Source organism: Crocodylus porosus, unplaced genomic scaffold (assembly GCF_001723895.1).
Source record: "Crocodylus porosus isolate Cpor-Errol unplaced genomic scaffold, CroPor_comp1, whole genome shotgun sequence".
NCBI lineage: Eukaryota > Metazoa > Chordata > Crocodylia > Crocodylidae > Crocodylus > Crocodylus porosus.
The window spans coordinates 2,179,825-2,206,313 of record NW_017728944.1 but is presented as its reverse complement, the minus strand read 5'-3'; the positions used below and the strand labels follow the sequence as shown (position 1 = coordinate 2,206,313).

Below are 26,489 nucleotides of genomic sequence, written 5' to 3'. Positions count from 1 at the left end.
ACAAAAACCTGTGCCTCCTGAATTAATCTATAAGGTACCACTCTGCCCAGGAATATCCTTTGGTACAGATGATCAGAGTTTTGGCTGAAATGCACATACCAACTTGCAAAAAAGACACACAAAGGTGGGTCATGAACAACAACCCTAATGGGAGATGGTCACATGTTCAACTTGTACTTCATTTCCAGACTTACTGAGGAAATGGAAAACAAGGGATATATTTTTATAAGTATAACAGCCTGATGTGGGGTGCTATCCAGTGCCAGTGGCAATTTGTGGAACCGTGGGGCACCAGTCAGACCCGTCCTTTTGGTTCCTTTGGGCTAACGAGGAACCTCAGGATCCTGATACGGGAATACCTCTTGTACCAGCACCCTGACAAAATAGGTAACTATTTACAATACTTATTATGTACAATATATATATATATAAATAGATAGATACATATTAATTTATATTTACAATATTTATTATGTACAACGAGAAAAATGTCTACACCTCCCTGCCTTTCTGCCGCCTGATACCAACAAGGAAGGAATACTGCCTTATTTGCACATCAAAGAGCAACTCACAAAGACACTCATGGACCCAGAGGGACAGACTTTCATCTTCAGGTCCCTCTGTGCAAAAATGAAGTTCATTTTCCTACTAATGGGGACTTTTTACCATCATTAATTTTCCCTGAGCCTGAGGAAGGGTGTGCGTGCCTGAAAGTTTTCAGAAAAAGATCATTTTTATGCAATTTCTTAGTTGGTCTAATAAAAGGTATAATCTCTGAATCAAGTGTTCTAGAGTTTTGCATTTCTTTTATGTCTCAGACCCACATAGCTACCCAATACATCCCTAGGAATATCTTGGCTGACAGAGTTATTTGGATAAACGTGATCTCTTTTATTAGACCAACTAAATGGTTAGAAATATTGTTCTTTGCAAGCTTTTGGGCACAAACACCCTTCTTCAGGCATAGGGAGAATCTGCTGTTTTGTGTTCTCCTAGATGGAACAGCAGCCAGTATGTAAAATGCAGGTCTGTGAAAATACAAATGCATGGCAGCGAGGATCAGAGCCCATGGGAAACCATAGGTGTGAGACAGGTAGGTTGGGGGAAAAAGAGGGGGAATGTTGACCTGGTGATAGACTATAGCTGGTAAAATGTAGAGAGGTTACCCTGGGGTTATTGGATGGAAGGCAGGGTATAATTTGTCATAAATCTAATGTCTTAATGTAGTCCATGATTTTTTTTTTGTATCCAGTAGATTTATGAAGTAGGCTCTATGAAAGGTATTTTGTAAATTCCCCTTAAGGATTCCTCACACTAATCCTGTTTAGGCCTACAAGCTGTATTTCATGCTGCTGACCAAAAGGTGTTAGCATACTTACTAGCAAAGGAGATTGCCTCATTTTGGTATAGCTCCATTCCCTTCTACTCTGGAGGGCCAGACAGCAATTACATGCAATTTTTCATTTGCCCTTAAGTCACCACAGGGAAAGGGGGCACTCCAACTAGAAAGCAATTACTTAGCATTTCAATAATTCTGCAACACACTGTACAAGGTACACAATGTGGGAAGAAGAGAGATAAGGTGCAATGTTCCTAGATTGTTCAGTCTTTTCTAGGAGCCATCACATCACTTTGGCTTTTAGAGTATTGCTCTCTAAACTGAACTTTTCTTCCTCTTAACTAGGAAGAAGGGTCGCGATGAGTCATGTCAGTAGCACTGAACAATGAAATCACGTCTTCACCTGGATCTTATTGGTATTGCCAGTTTTGGTTTCTCTGTTGAATGCTGAGCTCAGCCTTTAATGCAGCACCATGTAACCAGTGCAAAAATGGGAGAGATCCTATATCAGGTAGCAAGGTTATAGCAGATGTTGGAGAGGATGCAGAGATGCCAACATGTATTTTATTTGGCAATACTGTCAGCTAGTCTAATTTCACTCCCTGGAGTGATAAGGGACAGGCTGAATTGAACTTACAGAAGACAATATACTTGCCCTGCTCTTTTCCTTCTAGTTTACCTGCTGAGTGAGGGTAGAGTGAATTAAGTTCTGCACTGCCTCTTCTTCTTCTCAGTTCCCTCATGCAATGCTGTAGCTTGCAAATCAGTCTAATAACAAAGGTGTGCTTCAGCCTGTGAAAACAGTGAACCAGACGCATGCTGCTGCTCTCTGCTGTCTGGAACCAGCATTTTAAGACTGTGCACTAAAAAGGCTCTGTATCAGTGGTCACCAACCAGTGGATCTCAATCCACTGGTAGATCTCGGAGCCTCAATCTGAGGCTGAGATAGGGAGTTGAGTGCCCACATGCATGCACGTGCATGCCTCAGCCCAGGAGGTCAGTCCATGGGGGAGGGAAGGGCAGGGCTAGATTGAGGGCCCTGCAGTGAGGGCCAGTGCCGCAGAGGCAGGAGCAGGGGTAAGCTGAGTGGTGCCCCAGCTATGTGGGACTTACCAACTGGGGAGGTGCACCCCCAAATATTTTTTTTTCCTTCTGCCTTGATCTGCTCCTGCCCCCACCTTTCCTCCCCATAGACTTACCTGCTGGGCAGGGGGATGGGAGGTGGCAGCGGTGCACAGTAGATCTTAGGTTGTTTTTAAATGCCAGAGGTGATCTCCTATTTTAAAAAGTTGGAGACCACTGCTCTATATACTATAGTGTTAAAAAGAACCCTTGAAAACAGTTACATGACTTTGATGGTACAAAGGTCTTGACATCTTGAGATGCTGGAGTACCCTGGAGAGGGGTAGATTTATTTGTTCAGCCTATTCATTTAGATCTGTATGAAGAACTAGGAGCATCTGATGCTGAACATTAAAAATGCAACTGAATAAATACCCATATAATCCAAGTCCAGCAGCACAGGGCAGGGTAGTCCACAAGCAAACTGGCTTCAGTCTTAAACTGTCCCTTGAGCAGTCTCCCCAACAAGCTTCCCCTAGTCCTTATATATGTGGAGAGTGTGCTGTACCTATCTCTAAAGCATATAGTGCTTGGCTGGTGCTAAATACTGGTTTTTTTTCATTCTCTTTCTCCTCTTCCTTGTGAGGTTTTGCAGTTTGAATCCAGGACTTTCATTGTAGATTGTGCCCACTTGAGCCAAAGGAGTAGCATCACTTTTGAGCAGCAGTAGCAGGTTTTTATCCTCCATGTGGACAAACACTCGGGGACAGGACACAGTCCATTTTACAAGCAGATTATACAACTATCTCTGCCCCGGACATTGTTTGCTCTGGTCTGACTGGCAGAGCAATATACTTCTTGGCTTTGTCCCATTAGACAGTTCTCCAATTTTCTGTTGGAATGGATTCATCCCCTCTGCAGATTTAGACTAGAGGTGGAGTCTGAGCTTCACAGCCCAGCTTTGAGAGAAACTCCTGTTCACCATTCCTTCTGCTCCATCCCAGCAGTAAAAGCCTCTACACATCAGTCACTTACCAGCATCGGTGTGTTCATTTTTTCTTTGTTCTGAGTACAACCCCATCTGCTGTCTATTATTTACTTGCTATTATAGGCTACATTTTTCACTTACCTTATTTGTGATTAATGAAAATGCAACAGTGACCTGACCCCTCTACCTTCATAGAGAAGCACTTGGCATTGCCTTTATCTTCATTCTGCCTTCTGTTGTTGACATAAGCACAGGCTTTGCAGCAAGATCCAGGCTGGACAGACTGAGATCCCAATGCAGGCATTCTGCACTACAGATCTGCTGATCCAGAATGTGACCCTTTATCTAGAAAGCCAGTGAAAGAAGCAGAAGCCTGTTACTTGCACATCACCTTTCCCTGCTGGCAGGCACAGACCAGTATAGCTGCAACCAGGGGCCCAGCTGAGATGCTTGATCACAAAGTAACTAGAATCCTAGGTCAGACAGGGGTGGGGCAAATTTATGTTTTCTGGATGTCTCTCTCACAGCCACAAAACAGAAGTCAGTTGATCAGAACTAGGAGACTGACACATGAGAAAATGTAAGCCAGGAGGTATCTAGATTAATTGGAGCAGGACTTCTCCTGTAATATTGTTTAAACATTATTGGTTTAGAAGAAGATAGTAGCATCAGTGTAAAAACATAAGAGCCATACCGGGTCAGACCAATGGTCCATCCAGCCCGGTATTCTGTCTTTGACAGTGGCAGTGGAGAGCATTGAACCGAATAGATCCAGAGCAGTGGTCACCAACCAGTTGATCTGGATCGACTGGTCAATCGCGGAGCCTCTGACAGTGATCTCAGTCTGTCAGAGGCTCCAAATTGGGAGCAGCATGATGCATGTGGCTGGGCTGAGCCATACCCCCTGCCACCCAGGCCAGGCTGGGTGAGTGGGGTTAGAGCCTAGACGGCTTACCTGGTAGGCCAGGGGCTGGAGCGGGGGCTGGGGCCAGAGCCAGAGTGGGGGAGGTTAGATCATGGGGTGCCCTTACAAAAAGTGATCTTCACCATAAAAAGGTTGGAGACCACTGATCTGGAGTGATATATTCCCTACTCATTTCCCTCCCTGACATATACCATTACAGGTTTAGATATGCCAGAGGAAACATCTGCAACCATTCTATTCAACAGCTTTTAATAGGTCTATTATCTATGAATTTGTCTAGTCGTCCCTTCTTTTAACTTGGCTATGTTCTCTTCCTCACCCACCTCCTGCAGCAATGAATTCCACAAGTTAATTATGTATTATATATTAAAAATACTTGTTCTTGTTAGTTTTAAACTTGTCTCCTATTAATTTCAGTAGGTGTCCCCTCATTCTAATATTCTGGGACTTGGTGAACAACAATTCTCTGTTCACTTGGTCCAAACCCTTCATGATTTTATAGACCTCAAACATATCCACCCCCACCTCCATCTTCTTTCCAAACTGAAGAGTTCTGGCCTTTTTATTCTCTCTTGGTATGTCAACTGCTCCATTCCCCTAATCACAGTGGTTGCTCTTCTCTGTACATTTTCTGATTCTACTGCATCCTTTCTGAGATGCAGAGACCAGAACTGCACATAATGGGCTAAATCCCAGCTCTTCCCTCCACACTAGTTGACTAAGCCAAGCACAGAGGTACAGCATTTAAATTCCTAGCTAACTTGGATTCAAAATGGGCTAGAGTTCAGTTTCTTATGCTAGATTACTCAGTTCTCCAGCTTTCAACATCTTCCATATCATAGGCAAACCAGAAGGATGCCAGTTGCACATAGAAGAATCATTGATAGTGCTCTGTGTCCCTGGTACGGCTACTCCAAGGGGAGGAGCAAATCAAACACTAGCATGCATCCATGGAGGCATCTTGAAAAAGGCAAAGGATGCCAGCCTCCCGCTTGACTCAGCCTTGGTGAAACTGCAACTGGAGCACTGCATCCAGTTCTGGGCACCACACTTCAAGAAAGATGTGGAGAAGCTCGAGAGAGTCCAAAGGAGGGCCACACGTGCATCATTAGAGGCCGGGAGACCAAGTCATACAAGGAGAAGCTGAAGGACCTGGAACTGTTTAGCCTGGAGAAAAGACGACTTGGGGGGACTTGGTGGCAGCCTATATCAGGGGCATACATCAGGGCTCGGAGGAGCATCTGTTCACTATGCAGTGATGGTACAGTCACCCACCTTGGTGATCTTCAAAAACATCTTGATGCCCATCTTGCTGGGGTCATCTGATCTCAGCAGTCTTTCCTGCCCAAGTGCAGTGGGACTGGATCTGAAGATGTGTAAGGTCTCTTCCAGCCCCTAATAACTATGAAATTATACGATTTGCCCTTTAACTGAATAGCTACGTGCACTGTAGCCCTCCCTTCTACAGTTGTGCATCTACAGCCTGAAAGAATACCAGGATTCATTTCCAGGGGCAGAGCAAACTGCTGATTTTATAAGCCACAAGCATTTTAAGTGCTTGGGACACCTACATCTCAGGACTGCCCTGTCCTCCTTCAACATATTGCCATAGCAGCTATAGTCTTCTAAGGTGCTTGAAATGGCTCCTGTTTAAGCTGGAAGATGAAGAGCAAGCTGGCAGTAAGGTGTTGTCAGTAGCTGTGGAATCTAATTCCTGCCTTAGCCTGCCAACACCCAAGTGCTGTTACAACAAGCTTATCTGTCCTCCAATGCATTCTTCAATAGGGTAGGTCAACCAGGGTATGCAGGTGCAGCAAAGGGCCCAGCTGTATTTATCATAGGCTGAGAGTTTCTTTTGCAGAGAAGAGTCACTCTGAGCACCTGAAAATTTCTTTTTGACTAAATCAGCCAGACTTCTAGGAAGCAGAAGACAAACATTTCAAGCTGCACACTGGCAAACACAAGTATTGGGCAGGTAACAAGGACTCTACAAATGTCTGTTCCTCCTCTGTACAATCACCTCTGTATGCATAAATTTTAAGACCAGGAGGCAACTATTCTGATCAATTTGTCTGACCTCTTGCAGATCACAGGGCAGAATTTTACCCTCCAATTCCAGCAACTCCCTCAACAGTTTGTCATCGAACTAGATCATAGATGCATGCACTCTCCATCTGGTGGTTTCAAGTGATGGAGAGGCTACCACATCTTTTGCTGATCTGGTTCCAAAAGTTAATTTTCAATACCAATTAAAATGTGCACTTTAGCCTGAATTTTGCATGTTTAATCTTCTAGCCATTCTATCTGGTTATACCTTTGCCTGCTAAGGCATGGGAAAAAAGAAATTCAGGTAGGCTATCAGAGTGGGTACGCAGTTGTTGTCTGGTAATCATTAGCCTTCCACTTAGTTTTTCCATGTTTACAATATCTTTTTAATAGCAAAATCTAGACACACACAGAGCTAAATGCAGGACTTTACATGAATACTGACCTTTATTAGTTTCTCTTAGAATACTGTACAAAGGAGTAATAAAAATATTCACACTTTGTCTTAGAAAGTTCTCTAGATGAAAGACTTTTGTATACACGAGGAAAAAGGGCAACTGGGAAAAAAACAAAAAGCACAACTACAATTCTATGTACAATGCAAGAATGGTGCATAAAAAATTGATGTAGCTCACTGAAATTGACCCAAAGGGTTTATTATGCACACGCACACTTAAAATATATATCATAAATCAAAGCAATATAAATCATATGAGAGAGTGAATGTGTGCTAAAAATGCAACCCAGCTGTTATCCCTTCTTCAAGGACCAGTACCGTATTTTATATAAAAATTATTGTTTACAACCTGCTCAATTGTTCTTAAAATAAACCCTCACAGACTAAGTAGCCCTGGATCTGAAATAAGAAGGCAGCACTGATCCTGCAGTCAGATCTGTGCAGAAGGGTTCTGTAGTGCCTTGAAAGAAATCCAGCTGTTTGAACCCGATTACATGGTTGGGTTTTACCCTCAGTCATGTTAAGCTAGTGATGTTCTATTGTCCTGTGCTCTGTGGACAAGTATGAAGCCCACACAGTAACTGATGAAAAAGATGCCACAGCAGCAGGCAAGAGGAACAGCTTTTGCCAGGCCAATGCCATGTATGTACCAATATTTAAAAACCTTGGTGTCTCTGCCTTAGTGTTCATTGCAGAATTAAAATGAGAAGCACTTGCGGTAGCCGTGTCTCCTCCTTGCTACTTAGTCACATTATGAAGCACATCTTTTGTTCCTTATTCAGTTGAACTTCACCCCTATCACTATGCAGAAAGCTAGCACAGGGTATAAGGTGAGATTTGTCCAAGTGCCATGTAAGACCCATTCCAAGGTGTGAAGAGTCAGTCGTCTAACTTGCTATTAAGTGCTTGGGAAATTCCATTCCTGGTTAGAGAGGCTTTACAAATAGGTAGAAATGCAAAGGCCCAAACAAGGCAAAAGAGAGGATTTTCCCTTTGGGATCATCACCACAGTGGATGCAGGTATATTTAAATGTCCAATAATTCTAAACTACAGACAGATGTTCTGATCTAAGAGACTTGTAGGCGTTTTCCCCCCAAATATGGTTTTTCATCACACAAGAGTCTCCTCAGCACTTTTTGCTACTTTCTTTGACTCTCCATGGCAAGACTGGCCCTTCCTCATTTGTCATCTGATTCTGAGCTGCCATCTCTGCTGTCCTTCATCTCCAGCCTTAACTTATATGAGCAGCTTCAATTCAGGGTTCTAGGTTATCTAAGGGGATGTCCATACCACAGTTCTGGGTTCAGATGCACTGTGACCAGAATGTGACATTTGGCTTGTTGGTGAATATTTCAATCCCCCAAAAGAAAGACATTATTAAACTTATCTATTAAGGCTTTAACAACCAATTAAAAAAACCTGCACTGTGGATTTCAAAATGCCCCTTTGAAAAGTTCATTGTTTTATTCTAGATATCTTTATACTTCATCTGTAAACACTACTCAGTAAGTGTTACTATACTAGTTTTAATTCATGCTACAAATTGCCTGTGACCAGGTCCTCAGCTGGCATAAATTTTCAGAGCTTCCTTGCTGTGGGTGGAACTACACTGCCTTACACCAGAGCTGTCCAATTCAGAATGGCCAAGGGTGACATGTAGGGCAGATGCCAGCACCCTCCCCTCCCCACTAGGCTGTACCACATAGGCAACCCTCCTGCTATGCTCCAAAGCAACCCCCCCCGCCCCCCCGCATCATGGCATCACTTGCAGGGGCAGTAAGTGGAAGTTGGAGGGAAGCGGGGAAGACCAAAGACTCTGGTGGCAGCAGCTGCTGGAGCGATGGGTAAGAAGCAAAGCTTATGGACTGCAAATTGACCCACTGAGAGGGCCACAGGTTGCAAGCTGTAGGAAAGCCTACAGGTTGCAAGCTGGAGAGCTCTGCCTTACACCATGCCAGAATCTGGCCTCTACCAATACTTTATGATTCTGCTCTAAAAATAGAAATCACTCTGCCGTGGCATGGTTTACACATACCACGAAGAGAAAAAACAAAAAGAACAGATGTCAGTATGGGAATCATGCTTTAAAGCAAAAAAGCCCTTGATTTTTTTATTTTTTGTCAAACAAAGTAGTTCTGTGGTTTCCTGCCCCACCTTCTATGGAAATTCCAGCCATTAAAATCATAAGTTTGCCACCTCCACTTAGGTTTCTTTCTGTCCAAATACATGACAGCTCCCCATGAGCTACTGGATATATAGATTTCTCCAACAATGTATCCTTCAGGCTACATAAGTTCCCCCACTTGCCTATGTGAAAGCATTGTCACTACAAAGGTAAAGTCAGCAATCTTACCATTGGCATTTCAGACACTTATCCACAACATTCATTTCAGGACCAGCTCAGAAGTACTCATCAGCCCTTGAACAAAAACAGCACTAGACTGAAGCAACTGTTTTTCAAGAAGTTATCGACTAATAGCATGAAGGAGTGTACTAGCTGCAGGGGTATGTGGTACCTTAACCAAAGCAGCAATCCTCTGTCACAAGGGCCAGGGGAAGTCTTATATCAAATTAACTTTCTGCATTTGTCAGCCTCTCTTTTTAAAAAGTGAAAGTATAAAGAACCCAAATCAGGTTCACTTTTTTGCTGTCTTCCTCTTCATTAATATTTAAAGCATCATTTCTACCTGTGAGGCACTCTAGAGACAAGAAGCTTCACAACAGGACTGTGAGGTAGGTAAAGCGTTATTCCCCTCTCCTCTGCAGAGTAGATAATGAAACCAAGGCAGAGAGGTTAAACAACTCACCCCAAACCACACGAGCAGTTAGTGAAGAGCTGGGATTTGAGCTCAGGAGTCCCTAACTCCCACTCCTGTGCTTTGACCATTAGATCTGGTCTACATTTGTCAGTATCCACTGTACCGCCTACTCATTTCTAAAGCAACACTCAACTAACACATGAACTAAAATATCTTATTTGAGTGTTTACAGCATCACCACCAAAACCTTGAGACAACTAGAGCTCTAGAAAACCAAACAAAAAAATCACCATTAATACACAAAAGAAGCATGAGAAATAAAAACAAAAGTCTACTGCAGTCAGCACATGATCCTCTAGAAAACAGCTGCTTTAGTAGCACTGGAAATCTATTCTAGCCAGCCAGAGCTATACCTGCTGTGAGCAGAGAGCACCAATTTGGTGAGGAAGGAAGTTTAGTTTTGCTACTGTGCTGCATCCCTGGGTAGCCCTACCTCATCATCACAGCCAAAGCACCTTCATCTCTTACATCACAGTAAGCCCCATGTTTATCCCAAACCTTGATTATAAGAACTTCTCTTCAGCAGTCCCTCTCCACACAGGGATTACTGGGGTTCTACCGCAGCGTGTGATTGAAATTAGAAATAACCCAGTCCCCTCAAACTAGCTTCTGTGGGTACAGAAAACTGCTTGCCTGCATGTCAGAGCACCCCATATCAGATGCACACCACCCAGTTGAGCTTGGGGGAAGAAGGAAAGGAGGGGCAGGACATTTCTTCAGTTGCCCCTTCTTCATCCTAATAATCTGAAGTGCAGAAAACAATTATTCCCTCAAACCTCCTGGAATGAGCTCACAGTGCATGGATAAAAGCAAAGTGAGAGTCTGAAGCCAAGAGACTGGTTGATCAGCAACCCCTGATCTTTTATTCAGCAACACTTTATGCAATGGCCTGCTCCCCCCAAACTATTTCCCCCCTACCCCCTTTCTTAATGTAGGACTTGTACCCACTGACATGCATCTCCCCCTGCCCCTCTGAATCATCCCACTAGGTCAAGGGCAAGCAAGCAGGGGCTTTCAGTTTGCACAAGAAACAAAGGCAAAGCATACCACCCAACCTACTACACCAACAATCTTTGCTGTCCAGGAATAGATGGGTGATGGCCAACTCTAGCTGTGATCTGGGTGGAAAATGGAAGCAGGTAAAAAGATGGGCTTTAGGTGACAATAGATGAACTTTCACCACCATAAGCACACTGTCCACCTGGAATTTCCTATGCTGCCAGTACAAATTAAGAGCTGCAGTGACCTGTTAGACCTATTGCCATTTGTCCCACAACTCTGTTAACCTTGCTAATGGCTGTTATGGAGCCGGTGGGAATAATGCTGCAACCTCCAGACTAGCAATCACATGGGCCAATGACTGACAGGTCTCCAGGTCCAATCAGGATCCACAAAACTGTTTTCCATGCATGATGTCACATGCTTTGTTCCCAGAGCTAGGGATTTGGCAAATCCCACTAACCTATGCAGACACAAGAGAGGTGGGTAAGAGGATGGGGTGACAGGAGGAGGAAGAAGTCATTCAACTCCAACCATTCCTACATCCCTGTTTGTACCAGCATGCCCACTACCAAGCAACAACCAGTTGCTTGCTAGAGTCCACACGTTAGCCCTCAGCCTCCCTCACTTAGTCCCAAACTCCACACCAATAGCTCAGGCAATAGTAACACTCTCCAACAAACCAAAAGAGGACTTGAACACTTCCTCCAAGTGCTGCATGGGGTTATTGCTGGAAAGGAGCCCAGGAGATGAGGCAGAACCTCCCACCCCACATGTTCTAAAATACAGCCACTTCCCCTCAGAAAAATGTCCAGACAGACAGACATTAGTAACAGCTTAAAGTAACAGGAATGAATGGGACCTCAAAGGGGATTTGAGATCTGCCAACTCCCCCCATGAATTGTATTAAATGTGCCATGGAAAACAGGAAAGTCCTGCCCAAAATACAAGGTAGCACCTTCCTGTTTTCTTATTAGAAAAGCAGTTCCTTTCCCAGTGACAGCAAAGAAGTTTAAAAAATAAACTCTACCTCACAAAATTCAAGTGACCAGCTAGCTGGGAAATCTGGCCATATGCCCTTTAATTTCCCCATGCAGCCCTTTGTGAGTGTGTCCAGCCTCAAAAAGGGAAGGTATATTTTAAAGTGCATCTGCCAGAGCAAAAAGTACCAGCTCTTACAGCATTCTCCCACCTTGTCACTCTCTCCAGTTAGTGTACAGGCTGGATGGAAACCTCCTCACAAATGAACCTATTTGTACCTTGAAGTCTCAGCACAGCTGCATCTATGTGTGATATTGGAGTAAAATAAGTCTAGCCCACGACCTCCGGCTCCGTGCTAAACTCTACTCAGGATTCTGCTACTCTGGAGCCTGCTTAGACTGACTGGGCATGAGGATCCTGCATGCGGTATACAAGTCTACTGGATACTGCATTTAAACAGCTGTCGTGAAATTGTATCCCAGTATGGCACGGAGGAAAAACGGGACTAAAGAGAAAGGATTTCTGCCCCCCTCCCTGCCAGCTCACTTCATCCAAGAAGTTTAGTATTTGTTGATCCCGAAGATGCGGACACCATGAAGCTGCGGCAGTTTGGGAATCAGGACGCTCATGAGGGAGATGGTGTTGATTATGAAGTGTATCCGGTCATATTTTGTGTAGAAGCTGGTTAGGAAGTACCTGGGAGGAGGGAGGGAGAGAGAGAGGGAGGGGGGAAAGTTGAAATACAACTGCCCACATCTTTAATCAGTGCTGTTACCCCCAAGGGCATTGAGAGATGGACCACTTGTTGCTTCTGCTACAGCCTCTCCCATTCCTTTAGTGGAAGAGTTTCTTCCAGCAACTGATCCCATCTCCAAATGCGACCAACAGATTACAGTACAAAGCTGGGCTGCAAATCTGGCAAATACCACAAAACACGGCACCACTGAGATTTTGCCACATTCCCAGGAGCTCTCTCACTCCTTGTCCCAAAGGCTTCAAACACGAGCCGGGGATATTCTGAAAGCCAAAAGAGGGCATTGGTTTGCTGAGGCAGCACTTGCAAGAGGATGACTAAGAAGAGCTGGGCTGGGCTGTGTCCAGCAGGACAACTGGAAGTACTCACAGCACAATGGGCATGATGGTGAGGAACTTGCGTGATGCTGTGAACTGCACACCGTAGTCCATCTGCTCCCAGTGAGTGAGCAGCCGGGCCTTCCCCTGATCCGGTGTCTCGAAGGGGGTTCCTTTCACCGTGTGCAGGAAGATGTACATGCTCTGTAGCAAACACAGACAGAGGGTAAAGCATGTGTGTGACTCCCCAGACCAGCAGCCTGCAAAGCATTCATCTGGGAAAGGCCTCAAATGGCCAAGTTGAAGTGAATGACTTGGCTACTAGGGTAGCATAAGAATGAAGTTGTAGTCATGATGGTCCAGAAATTATGCAAGGCAAGGATTTCTTAGGGTGATATCTTTTTATTGGACCAACTGTGTAGTTGGGACATTCGAAAGCTTGTCTAACTTATAGGACATTTTTTCTAAGGTATCTGATTATAGGAAGCTAGGCATAGCAAGGTAAGCACAGCATACGGAAAAGCCTGAGAGAAATTCTCAGAGGTAGCAGGCACAATTAGCAGAAGAAAAGAAACAGAGTTTTTGGAAATCAAGGCCTATCAAAAGGGGGAATGGGATGGGGGGACAGTTTCACCTTCCTTTAGGAGTTTGATAAATTATAATGGGCTATAAATCCAATATCAGTGTTTAGTCCTTGGTTTTTAGTGTCCAGCCAGCTTATGTATTTCTGTTCCCAAGTTTGCCTTTTAAAGCTGTTAGATAGATTTCCTTGAGCAAGAGGATAGCAAGGTCAGACATGGAGTGGTTCTGAGGAATGTGTTCCTAATGGTGAGTGTATGTCTCCATCCTATATATTTTTTCTGTGACAGTTCATTCACTGTTAGGAGCACATTTCCACACAAGGAATCTGAGACTGACCACTCCGCCATCCCCCTTTTGATATACTTTGATCCCCGAGGAAGAATGCCTTACAATTGAAACCTTGTCTAACTTTATCACAACTACATAGTTGGTCCAATAAAAGATATCACCCCAAGAAATCCTTGCTTCTTGGCCACTAGGCACTGTCACTATCTGCCAGCAAGGCAGGCTCTGTTTTGGCAATTAATTCTGATGGAAGTTAGGCTGCTTGGGCCCCAGTTCAGAAGTCAGGATGCTCCAGCTCATGCTTCCAGGTCTGCACCTGAAAACCCAAGGACCTGCAACCATGCTGGCTGTCACCTCACACAGTACAGAGCATAGTCATGTCAATACATCTAGATGCGAGGCAAGGACTCTAGTGGGCGATCTTTTACTGTACCAACTGCATGGCTGGGACAGATCTAGACAAGCTTTTGAATGCAGTGCACTCTTTTCCAGGTCATTCAAAAGCTGGTCTAAGATGACGGCAGCTGTGCAGTTAGTCCAATAAAAGATACCACCCACAACAATCATTTCCTCCTGAGCATTTCCTGGACTGTCACGGCTACATGACTCCAACACTACAGGTGCAGCTAGAGAGAAACTGAATTTCAGTATCAAACCCCTTCCTGCTGCATAAAGCACACCCAGAGACAACACAAGATGCACCTCTTGACCTGAGAAGGCAACGAACTGAATCACAATGCCCAAAACTCTGCACTGGAGGTAGATGCAGAGGCTGTTGGCAATCAGTGTAGGGGGTGCTGGCAGCTCCTTCTGCTGGGCTCTGGTCCCCTGCCTACTCTAGAAAGACATTTCACCTCTGTGTGCCTTGCATCTCCACCATCCCCAATGCAAAATGGGGAAAACATGATCACAGTGATTCTCAGTTCACAGGGGAGGATACGAAGGTTTAAGTTACTGCTGTTTGCGATATACTTCAAAAACCCACCTAAAAGGCACTGAAGAAAAGCAGGTCAGGGAAGCAAAGCACTGGCTCAGGGACTCAGGGAACCCAGGCTTTGTACTGAGGGTTAGTGGTGAACCAGGGAAGTGATTTCATGGCTCAGTGCCTCAGTATCCCCATCTATAAAATAAGATGAATGGCGACTCCTTTTGCACAGAGCTGTTGGAGGTCGGCAGAGGGCTTAGTTCGCCAAGACAAGGTGTGCGAGAGGAGCCAGAAGGCAGCATATTCTTGGGACAATGCTCCATGTGCTGTTCAGCACCACGTGGTGTGGGGCACCAGTAGCAGGTCTGTGGCTGCTGTTGTTCACAAGTGAGTGCTACTGCTGCATTCAAAGCCTTCCTGCTTCTGAGTTGTAATGGGAGGAGTAGGATCAGCACAAGAGCAGAGCAGAGCTGAGCCCATTTGCCATCAGCCAGGAGATTTATGGGAGGGGGGACTGGGGTCCCTGCCTGGGGATCGCTTTCTGACCCTGATTAATCGCAACCTGCTAAGTCATGTGTGTGCCCATCAGTTCAAATGACTACTGGGGACTGCATCTGTGCTGAGGTAACATCCGACCTTGGACTCAGGAGCTGCTGCGGGGAGGTTGCAGCCTTGCTTGGGGAGAACCACATGCCAGGGCTGTGTGGGGGAGGGGCTGAGGGGAAAGTAAGTCATCATCAGCAATGTGCAAAGGGGATTCCTCTGAGCCAGAGGAACAAAGGAGATGGCAGGGAATGGCTGTGGTTTTGTTGTGTCCCAGCAGAGGGCAGCCATGTGCCCACAACCTGCACATGCACAGCATTATGCTTGCAACTGAAGTAGGCAGGTACAAGGTCCCCACTCCCAGATGATCTCACAACTGCCTGGGAAAGGAACCGCTTCTTTGCTGTCACGCATGTTCCTTGTGCGTTATGCACTGGCACTAGCACACCACTGGTACCACACACATGGCTAAAAAACTAAATGCCTATCCCCCAAGCTTCCCCTTCCCCATGCTCCTCTCTTCCTGACCCATCCAGTTGGCCAGTTCATGAATCATCAACTAAACCCTCCCATCCCCAGTGCTGCAAACTCCCCTGGGATGCACTGACCCTTCCTACTTCCGCACCTGGAACAGCTGACATGTAGGTGGAGGCAACAACACCACGCGCATAGCCTGCAGGTTTGTTACACTGCCCACCCCTCTCCATGCCAGATGCTCCGAGGCCAGAGCATTACAGCTCCTGCTCCTTGGTCTTTTGGCTCAAAAGTATAGAAAGCCTGGAGGTTGCCAGTCCAAGCCTCCATGCCAGCTAAGAAACATCAGTCCCACAAGCTGCTCTCATCCCATGACAGTCTGCTGTAAGCACTAGAACGAGAGAATGGGTTTTAGACCAGGCCAGCAGGGACAGGGAAGGGCCTTGTGCTGCAGACAGGAGCTGATTCAGTTGCTGAAATAAGACTCCAAAAATCAGTTCACACAGGAGCCAAACACCCAAGCATTTGGGGGCGACTCACTAACCTGGGCTGGATTTGAACTCATGACCCACAGGCAAAAGGGGACAAGTGTGGAGTTCAGCACATCCACGTTCACAGAGATTCTGGAAGGGGAGTGGGGTTTAATTCTACTGTAAAGGAGTAGCCACCCATGTGACTACCAAACCCCATCATGGCTTGCCTGTGGCCCAGTCAGCCATAGCAAACACTTACCATGTTGTGGATGATGTTGGTAAGAGTCCAGACTACAGGGACGCTGAAGAAGGGGATGCTCAGAAGGACCACATGCAACAGGCCAATGCCCAGGACATAGGAGAGCCAGATGCCCCGACTGTTCATAACCCGGGTGTTGGGGTTCACCTCGCTGTGAGCTGTGCCCACGTTCATGTTGGCTCCCACAGAAGCCAGGCAGACCTGAAACTGAACCAAGAGTCACATCAGGCCTCTGTTATTCTCCTAAGTAAGCAGCTTGCAGGAACCCTCCATGCAACTTCCCCATTTAGCCATCTCTCCCTGTCTCATTATTCAGCCAAGAACAGCCCAAGACAGAGCACAGTCTTCTAGTTAAGACTGCCAACTCTGGGTTCAGTTTCTGACACTGCCCCTAGCTCGCTTAAAAACCTTAGGCAGGTCCCACCACCTCCATGACTTTCTTAATACAGGTTAAATAACCAAAGATATTCTTGCACTGTAGCTAAATCCATTTGCAGCTGAGATATGGTGGGAAGGGCTGAATACAGGAGAGGTTTGCTACTCCTGTAGTACATTTGGGTACAGTCAGGACAGGTGGATGACCTTCCTCCTGTGACTCTACCTGGGAAAAGCCAGCTGGGCATTTTACAGGCAAAGATGAACCAAGTTTTCTAAGTGAAGCCATTGCTGAAGCCTTGTTTGTACAAATCCTGCAGTATAACATTGCCTTAACATGCCCTGTTGCATCTGGATCCTGCTAAGACTTAGTGGCAAAAGGCTTTGCATGCTGGACTGATCCCTCAGAGTGGAGTGGGGTAGCCTGTGCCTGCAGGAGCCTGCCTGGGACCAACCACATCACAAAATCATGCCCTTATTTTGTACACTCTTAAACACCCTGTGCCCCAGTCCAAAGTTATAGAGGCAATTAAAGACGGTCGAAGGAGACATGAGGAGTTCTGGGTGAGGGAGGGTATGATCCTTTCACAGCAAAGTGAGGGATGAAAGGAGAGACACAGGAAGGCTATAGCAGAAAGTGGGAGCTGCAAGGAAGAAGATTATCATCCTGCCAGAAACCACAGACCCCAAAGGCACTTGAGGGCCACTGAGTCCAATTCCCAACAGCAAATCAATGGCCAGATCCCATTTTCAATTGGCACCCAGGTTTATGAAGAGCCCTAACTACCACCAGAGGGGCTAGGGCTGCTGGCCACCATGCATCTGTGCAAACAAGCAGCACATGCAGGATTCAATACAAGATGCACACAGTAAATTGTCAAGGGTACATCAGAAAGTGGAAGGAGGAAACCTACGAGGAACAGGACCTAGCTGGAGAGATCTACGCATAGCCCCAGGTCAAATGATGCTTCAGTGTGTTCTACATGATGGTGATAAAAACCAGCAGGACAAAGCAAACAGGAAACCACCAATTTCACATACCCCCTGCACTAGATCTCAGCTTGTCACTGACCCATCTGCATACTCCACAGCAAGTTCCACCCAGGAGCAGACAACAACATTCTTTGGTTACAGCAACATTACAACAAAATTTAATATGCCAAAACTTATGGGCAAAATTTGCTGGTCACAGACCCATTTCCTGAGCACGTCACCACCAGATTTAATACAGGCACCCAGAAATTGGCCCAGTAGCTTGTGCAGATTCAGGACCTCAAAGAAGTACATCTAGGAACCTTATCCCTCAAAAGCACAAGTGTCCACATGGGCCAGCAGAATGCTTTCATACTGGACTCAGCAAACTCGTTGCATCACACACAGTTGGGCTTCAGGCCAGAAGTCACTGGGAGGATGTCTCTGGCCTACAGCCCAAAGGAGGTCACACAACAGAATTGCAATAAGCCCTTTAAGCCTCTGAAGGCATGGATGTTTAGGGTAAGCGCAGGCCCTGTGGGGTCTATAAACATGCTGCCTTGTGCTCAAGCTAAAGGGCTCCCCTATTTCTAACACATTAAATGCTTTTGTAGGGCAGAGGCTGCCTCCTGGGATTTCCGACCCATCCTTTGCCTTAGATTTTTACTTGGTGAATTTGAGGAGGGGACAGGGTTTTGCAGGTTTTTTGGGACCAAATTTTGCATTAGCAGAATTCTGGCAGATAACCAGATACAAAAATAACATCCCTACCCTGGCACTTCAGAAGGGACTCACAGCATGCAGCACTGACCTCACTCAGCTCCCAATGTTTTCTACAAGACTTGGCCCTGACTCAGGCAAAAGGGTGAGGTGGCATATGAAGCCTGTCAGCAGAAGATGACTTAAAGGTCATCACAGTCCCCCCTCCCCTCCTCCACTGGCAGAAGTATAGTAAGGATTTTACCCTGCCCTGTTCCCCACCTCGTGGGCCAGCTCACTGGAGGTATGGGCCAGGTGCCCAGGAGTTCACTGACCAGAGGTATGGCCTAGCCCCTGATTCCCAGAAGGTGTGGAAAACTGTTTAGAATAGCCTCAAGGCTGCTATGACTTATTCTAAGACCAAGCAAGTACGAGCACTCCCCCACAGAGCACACCCCATGCAAGTGCAGAGGAACTGATAACTGGGCTCACCGCCATCCCAGCCACAGAGCAGGCCTAGCAACAGAACAGCTCCTCCTTCCCAGAGGGCTCCAGCATCATCATCTTGCTGGCCTGGCTCCCACTGCTTGCAGACTGGGTGCAGGCTGCCAGGGAGCCCAGCAACTCTATCTTCCTTCTTGCTCCTGCCAAAAACAAATGCTATCATCCCTGCAGCTGCTGTGTCCTTCAAGCCTCACCGTTACACATGTGGGTGCTGCGTGCTATCACAGACATCTGGTATAAGGCAGCACTGCTATCTGAGCAGCTGGCTGAAGGACAGAGGAAGACTTCCTTCCACCCCTACTTAGAAACCACAACACCACAAGCATGCAGATGGTGGGTGCAGGAAGGGGTTATTGTGCTAACACCTGCAAGCCAACTTCCCCCTACAGCTTCCTTAATCAGAGGGCCTTACCTACTACAGGCCTGGCCCTAAGACTGTAGCAAGACTTGGTCTAACCATGGGACTACAAGCCAGTGACTCCGGCAGCCAGAGCCTAGCTTAGCTACCCAGACCATTTTCAGTAGGTCTCATAGGGCCTGATCTAAAGCCCACAGAAATCCATCAATCATTTCCCATGGTGCTCTGACACCCCTTCTTGTCTAAGGGCACACTGACTTCTGGGCACCTAATCCAAGGACCTCCAGTGGCCTCATTTTCAGAGAATGCTGAGCCCGATCTAGCCAAGATGGGCTGGCAGCTGCCCCCTGGGAAGCAAGCATAGCTGGGCTTAGCGCAGTTCCCACAGACAGATGGACCCCAGCAGGCTGTACATGAGAGGGCCAGAAAGGCTAAAACAGCTTATGCTTCCTCCCGAGCTGTCTGAAGGTCAGGGACCAACTCAGCAATGGTAGGCTGCAGGATGGGAACCCAAGACAGGAGTCGCAGGAGGGGGCTAAAGGTCAGGGCTGGAAAACATTAGAACTGGATGGATATAGAAGAGGAGCAGCAGGTAGGAATGTCTGGTGGCCAAAGCTCTGACAGATGAGCCTCCCCTCTCCCTTCACTTTGGATGAGTGCTTTCCCCTCACTAGTGTAGCCCCCAGTCTTTACCCTGAGCCTGGCAAAGCATGAAAGCTCATCTGGCCCTGGGGACTACAGTTGCATGGCTGGGAAGAGAGCAGAGCAGCCAGCTGCTTCAGGGGTGTGGCTGGAGTTTCCATTGCTTTGTTTCCTATGCGTGGCCAAATCCCCTCTGTAAAATTACAGAAGCTAATAAACTGTGCCCTGGTTGTAGGGGAGGAGCTGCTGGCTCTGAGTGTTTAGTCTCCATTAATTACATTTTGGCAATAATAGGCTGAAGCCCATGTGCTGTCTGGAGCAGGGTGAATGATGAGTTTTCTGCCCATGACACATATATTGATCCAGGAATAGCCAAGCTCTGGATGAAACGGACACCTGCAGGAGGTGGGGGGCAGGGCGGCAGCGGGTGTTATTGCAGGAGAAGGCGGAAATGAAACAAGGAAAAAAAATATTGTCAAACAATAAGTAATATCATTTACATTCTTGAGGTCTTTGCAGACAAACTGATCCCCAGGGTGTTCTTGTGGGAATGGTTTCATCCAAGTCTGACCCTGATCTTGAAAGTATGGAAAATGAGGCACAAAGAAGGGAAACATCCACATTTCACATGTGATTTCTAATTTTGGCTTCATCTTTTGTTCTGAGAGCCCAGCTCCTGGCACACACACATGGCCTGGCTTTCAGGGGATGTTAAGCTGGATTCAGCTGCCCTAAGGCTGAACTTTTTGTAGGAGGGGAAAGGGGGTCAGACCACTCCTGAACTGACATGTCCTCACTGTAAAGCACAGAAAGTCATCAATTCATTCCTGGTTGTCACCCACTGAGCCCAGAGGGAACCTACAGTTCAAGACAAGAGCAAAAGCCATGGGATGTCACCTAGGCATGCAGCCACACCCCACTTCTTGGTCTCAGAGGGGCAGCACAGAGAGCTTCAGTGACTCAGCCAAGAATGAAGCCAACTCATGAGCCAGGTGACTCGAAAGCAATTTAGTTCTCAGCCTTACACCCACCCACAGCCAGCAACAAAAATCTGCTACTGACATTGCTGGCCCCAAATGATCTGCTGGAGGTATCATGAGGATGTGACTTGCTGCCCAGTCAAGCATGGGGTGAGAGGATGGAGAAGAGAAGGCTGGACACAGGGTCCTGTGACCTAGGTGCTATTCCCAGTTCTGTCACCGACCTGCTGCATGACCCTGCTCATGTCACTGCCCCTCCGTTTGGACAGGAAGGTCCAATTCCAAGTATAGTCTTCAGGTCCCAACATAACAGAAGTACATTACGTTCTGACTCATCAGGAGAATGGCTGAGGTCTCCCTCAGGGCAGCAGCATCAGTGATCCACAATTCCGCAAGCAACTGAATATTTTTGGCCCTTCTCCCCTGGACAGCAGGAGCATCTGCTCTGGAGTCACAATTATGCAGAGTGTTTCAGAGATTACAGGAGTGGTGCTGTGTGAAAAGGCAGCTAACGCCTGGCAGAGCCAAGTGACGTCCAGGGCAAAAGCCACAGTTCCTTGTCTGGGGGTTCTGATCCAACTTAGAGTCATGGGTGAAATGAATCGGGCAAGTCTCAGCCCAGCTACAGTTCCACCCAGTTACCAAAATATCCTGCAGGCCAGATGACCAATTCTTCTCAGGAGGAGGCTGGGAGGGAAGCAACAAGGGTGCAGAGGGCTGCACGTTGGGATGAGGCACAGTCGCAGAGCTGTGTGTATGTGAGATTGGGAATGGAAGCATAGGGAGTGCTGGGGAACCAGGACATATTGGCAGGGTCTGTGGGCTGAAACTAGGGTGAAGCTGGTTCAACCCCCTGGGTGCAACCTCAGTCACTGCCCCCTTTTATCAGCACCCCAATTCACCAAAACCCTTGGGGAGGGGAAAACTCTCTGAGTTTCACTTCCCAGAGCTTGGCCACCACCTAAGAGCAGAGCCACCTCCCTTCTTGTACAAAAGAGGTATCTGAAGCTGAGGCCAAAGGCTCCAGCAGTGAAAGGCTAAGGCTAGCTCCCAGACTGCTGAGTGGGCGCTCAGAGCCTGCAGTCAGGTAGACTGGTGGGGGAAGGGGAGGGAGGCTGGTTGTGCTCTACATGAACCGCGGAGACAAAGCACACAGGATCATGTGGCCTGTCAGATTCACTCCCATTCTGCCCAGCAAACAAACACTCCTGGAAATCCTTAGCTGGCTGACACATCTCCAGCCAGGTGGCACCTGCACAGGTAAGTTACTGCAAAGCACTTTAAGAGGCATGGCTGCCCCAGGGCCGCATGCAGTGCAGCTCGCAAGGGGTTAAGCCTCTCACCTTGCTGGTGAATTTGTTTACCAGCCTGTGGCTTCTCCCTGGAGCAGGCTGACCCCTGGGGTGCATCTCCCCAGGGCCCTGCTCAGCACACAGACGGCTGCAAGTAGAGGCAGCCTAGAGGCAGCTGTAGGAGCTGGGGGGGTCCCATGGAACCAGAGTGATCGCATTTGTGCTCTGCCTCAGAACAAGCACAAATTCAAGACCTAGGATCTCTCCCGACACCCACGGAAAAGCAAAAGCAAAAGCAAAAGCAAAAGCAACCTTCATCTGCTCACCTTGGTTAGGAATGGGGGAAGGGAAACTTGTGCTAACACAAGAAGCAGAGCATGCCCTGCAGGGCGGAGAAGCCATTCGTGGAAAGGGGCCAAGAGAACCCTGCTCCAAGCTGGGCCAACCGTCACCAAAGTCAGAAGGAAATGCACCTTCCTACACCACGGCCTAGCCAGCCCCAAGGTCTCTGAAGGGAGGAAGAGACCTTTGGAAGCAAGACTGACAACACAAAGCACCAAGGTGTCACATAGCATCCATCAAGAAACCACCAAGGTGTCACATGGTATCTAGAAAGATGATGGATAGATAACGGCCTTCAAGGCAACACGCTGGCTGCATGTGTGCTAGCTGCTGAGGAAGAGGATGGTCTCTGGAGAAACACTTCTGCATAGTGCCCTGGAAGAGGGTAGCAGCCCTCCCAGTTCGACCAAAAAACCAGGAGAGGGAGTGAGGGAAGCAGGGAAAGGTAGCTGGCAGGTACCTACAGTCGTTGTCATTTGCCATCACTGAAGCACAAGCTGTTGACACAAGTGTCCATGGGCTGGTGTTATGAGGCTCACTCTACCCCCAGGACCACACAGGGACCTTGCACCTCCTTTGGGGCCTAAGACCTTTTGATGCAAAATGATCCTAACTCTTCAGTAGGAGAGGGGTTCCTGTGGGATGCCACAGGTTGCCAGCTCCTAGACCAGCAGTTCTCAAGCTATTTAGACTCGTATTATGGTGGCTCCCAAGGGTCCCAGTCTGGGCCTGGAGCCTCTCCTGGTGCAAGGTGCTGTATAAATGCAGAACAGATCAGTCCCTGTTACACTCCTTGTTTTGGCAGATGACAGAACAAGGAGCAATTGTGTCCAGTTGCAGCAAAGGAAGTTTAGTTTAAATATTAGGAAAAACTCACACCAGGAGGACAGTAAAACACTGGAACAGGTTACCCAGAGAGGTGGTAGAATCTCTATCCCTGGAGGTTTTTAAGACCCAGTAGGCAAAGCCTTGGCTGGGATGATCTAGTTGGGGATGGTCCTGCTTTGAGCAGGGAGCTGAACTAGATGAACTCCTGAGGTTCCTTCCAAACTGAATTTTCTATGATTCTATGCTGAGATACAGCTGAAGTGAAACCCAGTGGGATGGAGGTGCCAGGGGTTCTCCAGGGCAGCTTGGCGAAAGAAAGTCCCACAAACCCATCAGACATGAGCTCATCCCACAGAACTCTTGTCCCAGGGCTGGGTTGGGGATTCCCACAGCTCCATCCAGGCCTCCCACATCCAGGGGAGTTTTCAGGCAGGAACCCCCAGAGCAGCAGGGGATCAGCTTGCCAAGGCAGCTGCACTTGAACAGGGGAGGGAGGAAAAAGTCTCCCAGTGTCCCCATATCCCCTCCAGCCTCCCCTTCTCCCCAAGCCAGCTTCCGCAGCAGCTCTCCTCCCAGCCAAAGCCTTCCTCAGAGTCTTCCCACTCTTAACCCTTTCCCTGCCAACCCAGGGACCTGTTGCTTTGTGGCAGCTCCTGTCCCACTGGTCCAGGGGGTGTTGTTCCATTGTCCCAAACATCACCCCAGTTCCATGGTGGGGGGACAAGCCTCCTTCCCCCTGTGGCCACAGGTTCAAGTCCACCTCTCGGTAGCTCCCCGCTCTCTCCCAGGCAGACCAAAGCCCATACTGCAACCAGGCTGGCGGCCTACAGGGCGGCATTTCTCAACCCGTGGGTCGCAAGAATATATGAAAGCGTGGTGAACAAACTTTAAAAACAGATTCTCCTTTAAAGGAGAAAAAATGTGGGAAACCGTGGCTTTTCCCTCACAGGGGTCCAGCCTGCCCCACACACTGGGGGCCTTGGAGTGGGGAGTGAGGGGCACTAGGTCAAGACTGGCCATCAATGCTTACAAGTGGGGCCTGGTGCAAAAAAGGTTGAAAATCACCGATCTAGGGGAAGCCCAAGGTGGCTACGGGCCAGAGACTGGGCACGAGGAGAGGGGACTTGGCCCGGGCTGGATCCCATGAAGCACCCGCAGTCCCCCGCCCCACTCTCGGCTCAGTGCAGGGGATCGGGTGGGGGGCAATGGGAAAACCCCTGCAGCCCCAGCCCGCACTCACCACGCAGCTCCGAGGCGGCTCCCCCGGGCCCGGACTGGACACCAGAGGCCTCCCCCGCCCCCTGCAGCTCTCGCAGCAGCTGACAACACAGCAAAACCCCGCCCGCGTCTGCCGAGCATGCTGGGAAATGTAGTTCTCCGCCGCTGCCCCGGACTCCCACATATCCCCGGCTGTGCCACTGCGCCTGCGTCGTGTGTCGGGCCCCGGGCGTGTGCCCTGGGGTCCGTTGGGAAGAGCTAGTGCTGTTTGGGGGAGGGGGTGTTGGTTTGATACTTGCCTGCCACTGCCTCAGGAGTGCTTACAGGACTTGGAGCTGTAACGTCGAGCTGCAGCGGAAGAGTTTTAGGTGGGGCTGGGGAGTCGTGGAGAAGCAGGGCTGGAAGATGGACCCCCAGGAGTCATCCAGTGTAGTGGTTCTCCAGCTTTTTTTGTACCAGGACCCATTTGTAAACATCGATGACCAGTCCCCATGCAATGCCCCTCGCTCGTGACCTGCTGTCCCCAGCCCTCAGTGTGTGGGGTATGTGTGGGATGTGGGCAGCCCCTTGCAGGCTGGACCTTGCAGCTGCGGTTTCCCACATTTTTCTCCTTTTAAATGGAGACTCCACTTTTAAAGTTAGTTTGCGACCCTTTCTTATAGTCTTGAGACCCACTTTTGGGTCCTGACCCATGGGTTGAGAAACGCTGATCTAGTCCAACCCCCTGCCTGAGGCAGGGTAAGCCCAAGCCAAACCACCCCATGCAAACCATAATCTAAACTCTACGTAAGTCTACTGTCAATCCTGACACAACACAAATTTAAGTCCTGAACCTGTCACAAGTAAAGCCAGGGAACCAGAGCAGCTGACATCCTGCTTCTATAAAATGTCAATATAAGCTCAAGAGACCTGGGGCAGAGGCAGGCCTCTCACTACAGAGGTAGGCAAAAACCTCGGCAGTCCACACCAGTCTGACCATGAAGTAAAATTCCTTCCTGATCCCAAGTATGGTGATCAGACCTTTCTGACTAGGCGGGTGGTGAGGCACTGAAACAAGCTAGAGCCATGATGGAGTGAGTCTCCAGCCCATGAAAGGTCCAAGAACAGGTTGCAAGGATTTTTGAGGGCCAATGCCACAGTTGGGGTGAAGTTAGACAAGCTTCGAAATTCCAAACAAGGTCTCTGAGGAAGACTCTTTCATTCAAAAGGTTGTCTAACTTTATCCCATTGATGTAGCTGGACCAATAAAAGAGCTCCCCCCTCAGAAATCTTTATCTCTCGCATCATTTCTGGACTGTCACGACTACAACATCACTCTTAGTCTACCAAAAGCAGGTTGAACAGGCATTAGGCTGGGCTGGTTTAGTCAGGAGTGATACTGCCTGGAGCAGGGGGCTGGACAAGGTGAACTCCAGAGGTCCCCCCCCAGCTCTGTTTTTCGGTGATCTAAGTCCAAATGAGCAATTTGCCAAATACCTCATTTAGCTGCTTGTGTGCCTGACAGAGAGGATGCTTTGGATGCCTGGGCACTTGCACATGTTTTGCCACTTGTGCATATGCAGAACATGGGTCTTTAACAGCTGCTTAAGAGGGTGAGAGTAGTTTGCTGAAATCAATATCACTCTTCTTGGGCTTTAGGTTAAGCTTGTGTTTAATTTTTTGCAGGGTCAGGGCTAAAGATAGTTTGTGAGCCTGCTTCTGGTAACTCATGCAGGTGTGTCTTTACTCTTTATAGCCTTAAATTTATAATGAGATCCAGATGAGGAGATCCCACTACTATCAAAAAGGGCTCTACATGAGCTTGAAGACTGTAGGTCTGAGAAGTAAAGTGATTCATGTGTGTTTGTTTCTAGCACAGTGATTCTCAGCTAGGGTGCTGTAGCATTCTGGGGTGCCTTGAAAACCTTTCAAGGGTGCTACACAATGTTAGCACTAGTGAGTGTGTAAACATGATTCACAAGATAATTTGAGAGATTTCAAATAGGAATCCAGAGTGTTGTAAATATTCTAATTGGTTGTATTCTTTCTAAGTTCTTTGCAACAGAAACAT

The 26,489-nt window shown here is 47.7% G+C and overlaps 1 protein-coding gene across 4 annotated transcripts; it reads right to left on the bottom strand.

Moving 5' to 3' along the window:
- Positions 1–6,788: 6,788 nt before the first annotated feature.
- ORMDL3 (ORMDL sphingolipid biosynthesis regulator 3) lies at positions 6,789–24,548 on the bottom strand. Of its 4 annotated transcripts, none has more exons than XM_019550323.1 (5): positions 24,462–24,532; positions 18,768–18,919; positions 16,230–16,436; positions 12,741–12,892; positions 6,789–12,313 (listed from the first exon to the last, which is right to left on the bottom strand). In XM_019550323.1, exons 2-5 carry the CDS (start codon positions 18,771–18,773, stop codon positions 12,178–12,180), a joined length of 501 nt encoding a protein of 166 aa, XP_019405868.1. In that variant the 5' UTR covers positions 18,774–18,919; positions 24,462–24,532; the 3' UTR covers positions 6,789–12,177. The 4 variants fall into 4 exon arrangements, with proteins under 4 accessions (XP_019405868.1, XP_019405869.1, XP_019405870.1 ...); XM_019550324.1 differs by lacking the exon at positions 24,462–24,532 and adding an exon at positions 20,984–22,065; XM_019550325.1 differs by lacking the exon at positions 18,768–18,919 and having other exon boundaries at positions 24,462–24,548.
- Between the last annotated feature and the right edge of the window lie 1,941 nt (positions 24,549–26,489).

Bases quoted from the DNA above. Each gene is read 5' to 3' on its own strand.
- ORMDL3 (XM_019550322.1), bottom strand. From the start codon at position 21,067: ATGTTGGGACCTGAAGACTATACTTGGAATTGGACCTTCCTGTCCAAA. The intron at 12,893-16,229 runs GTAAGTGTTTGC...TGTTTGCTACAG, and splicing joins CCAACATCATCCACAACATG to AGCATGTACATCTTCCTGCA. The intron at 12,314-12,740 runs GTGAGTACTTCC...CCCTCCTCCCAG, and splicing joins ACCATCATGCCCATTGTGCT to GTACTTCCTAACCAGCTTCT.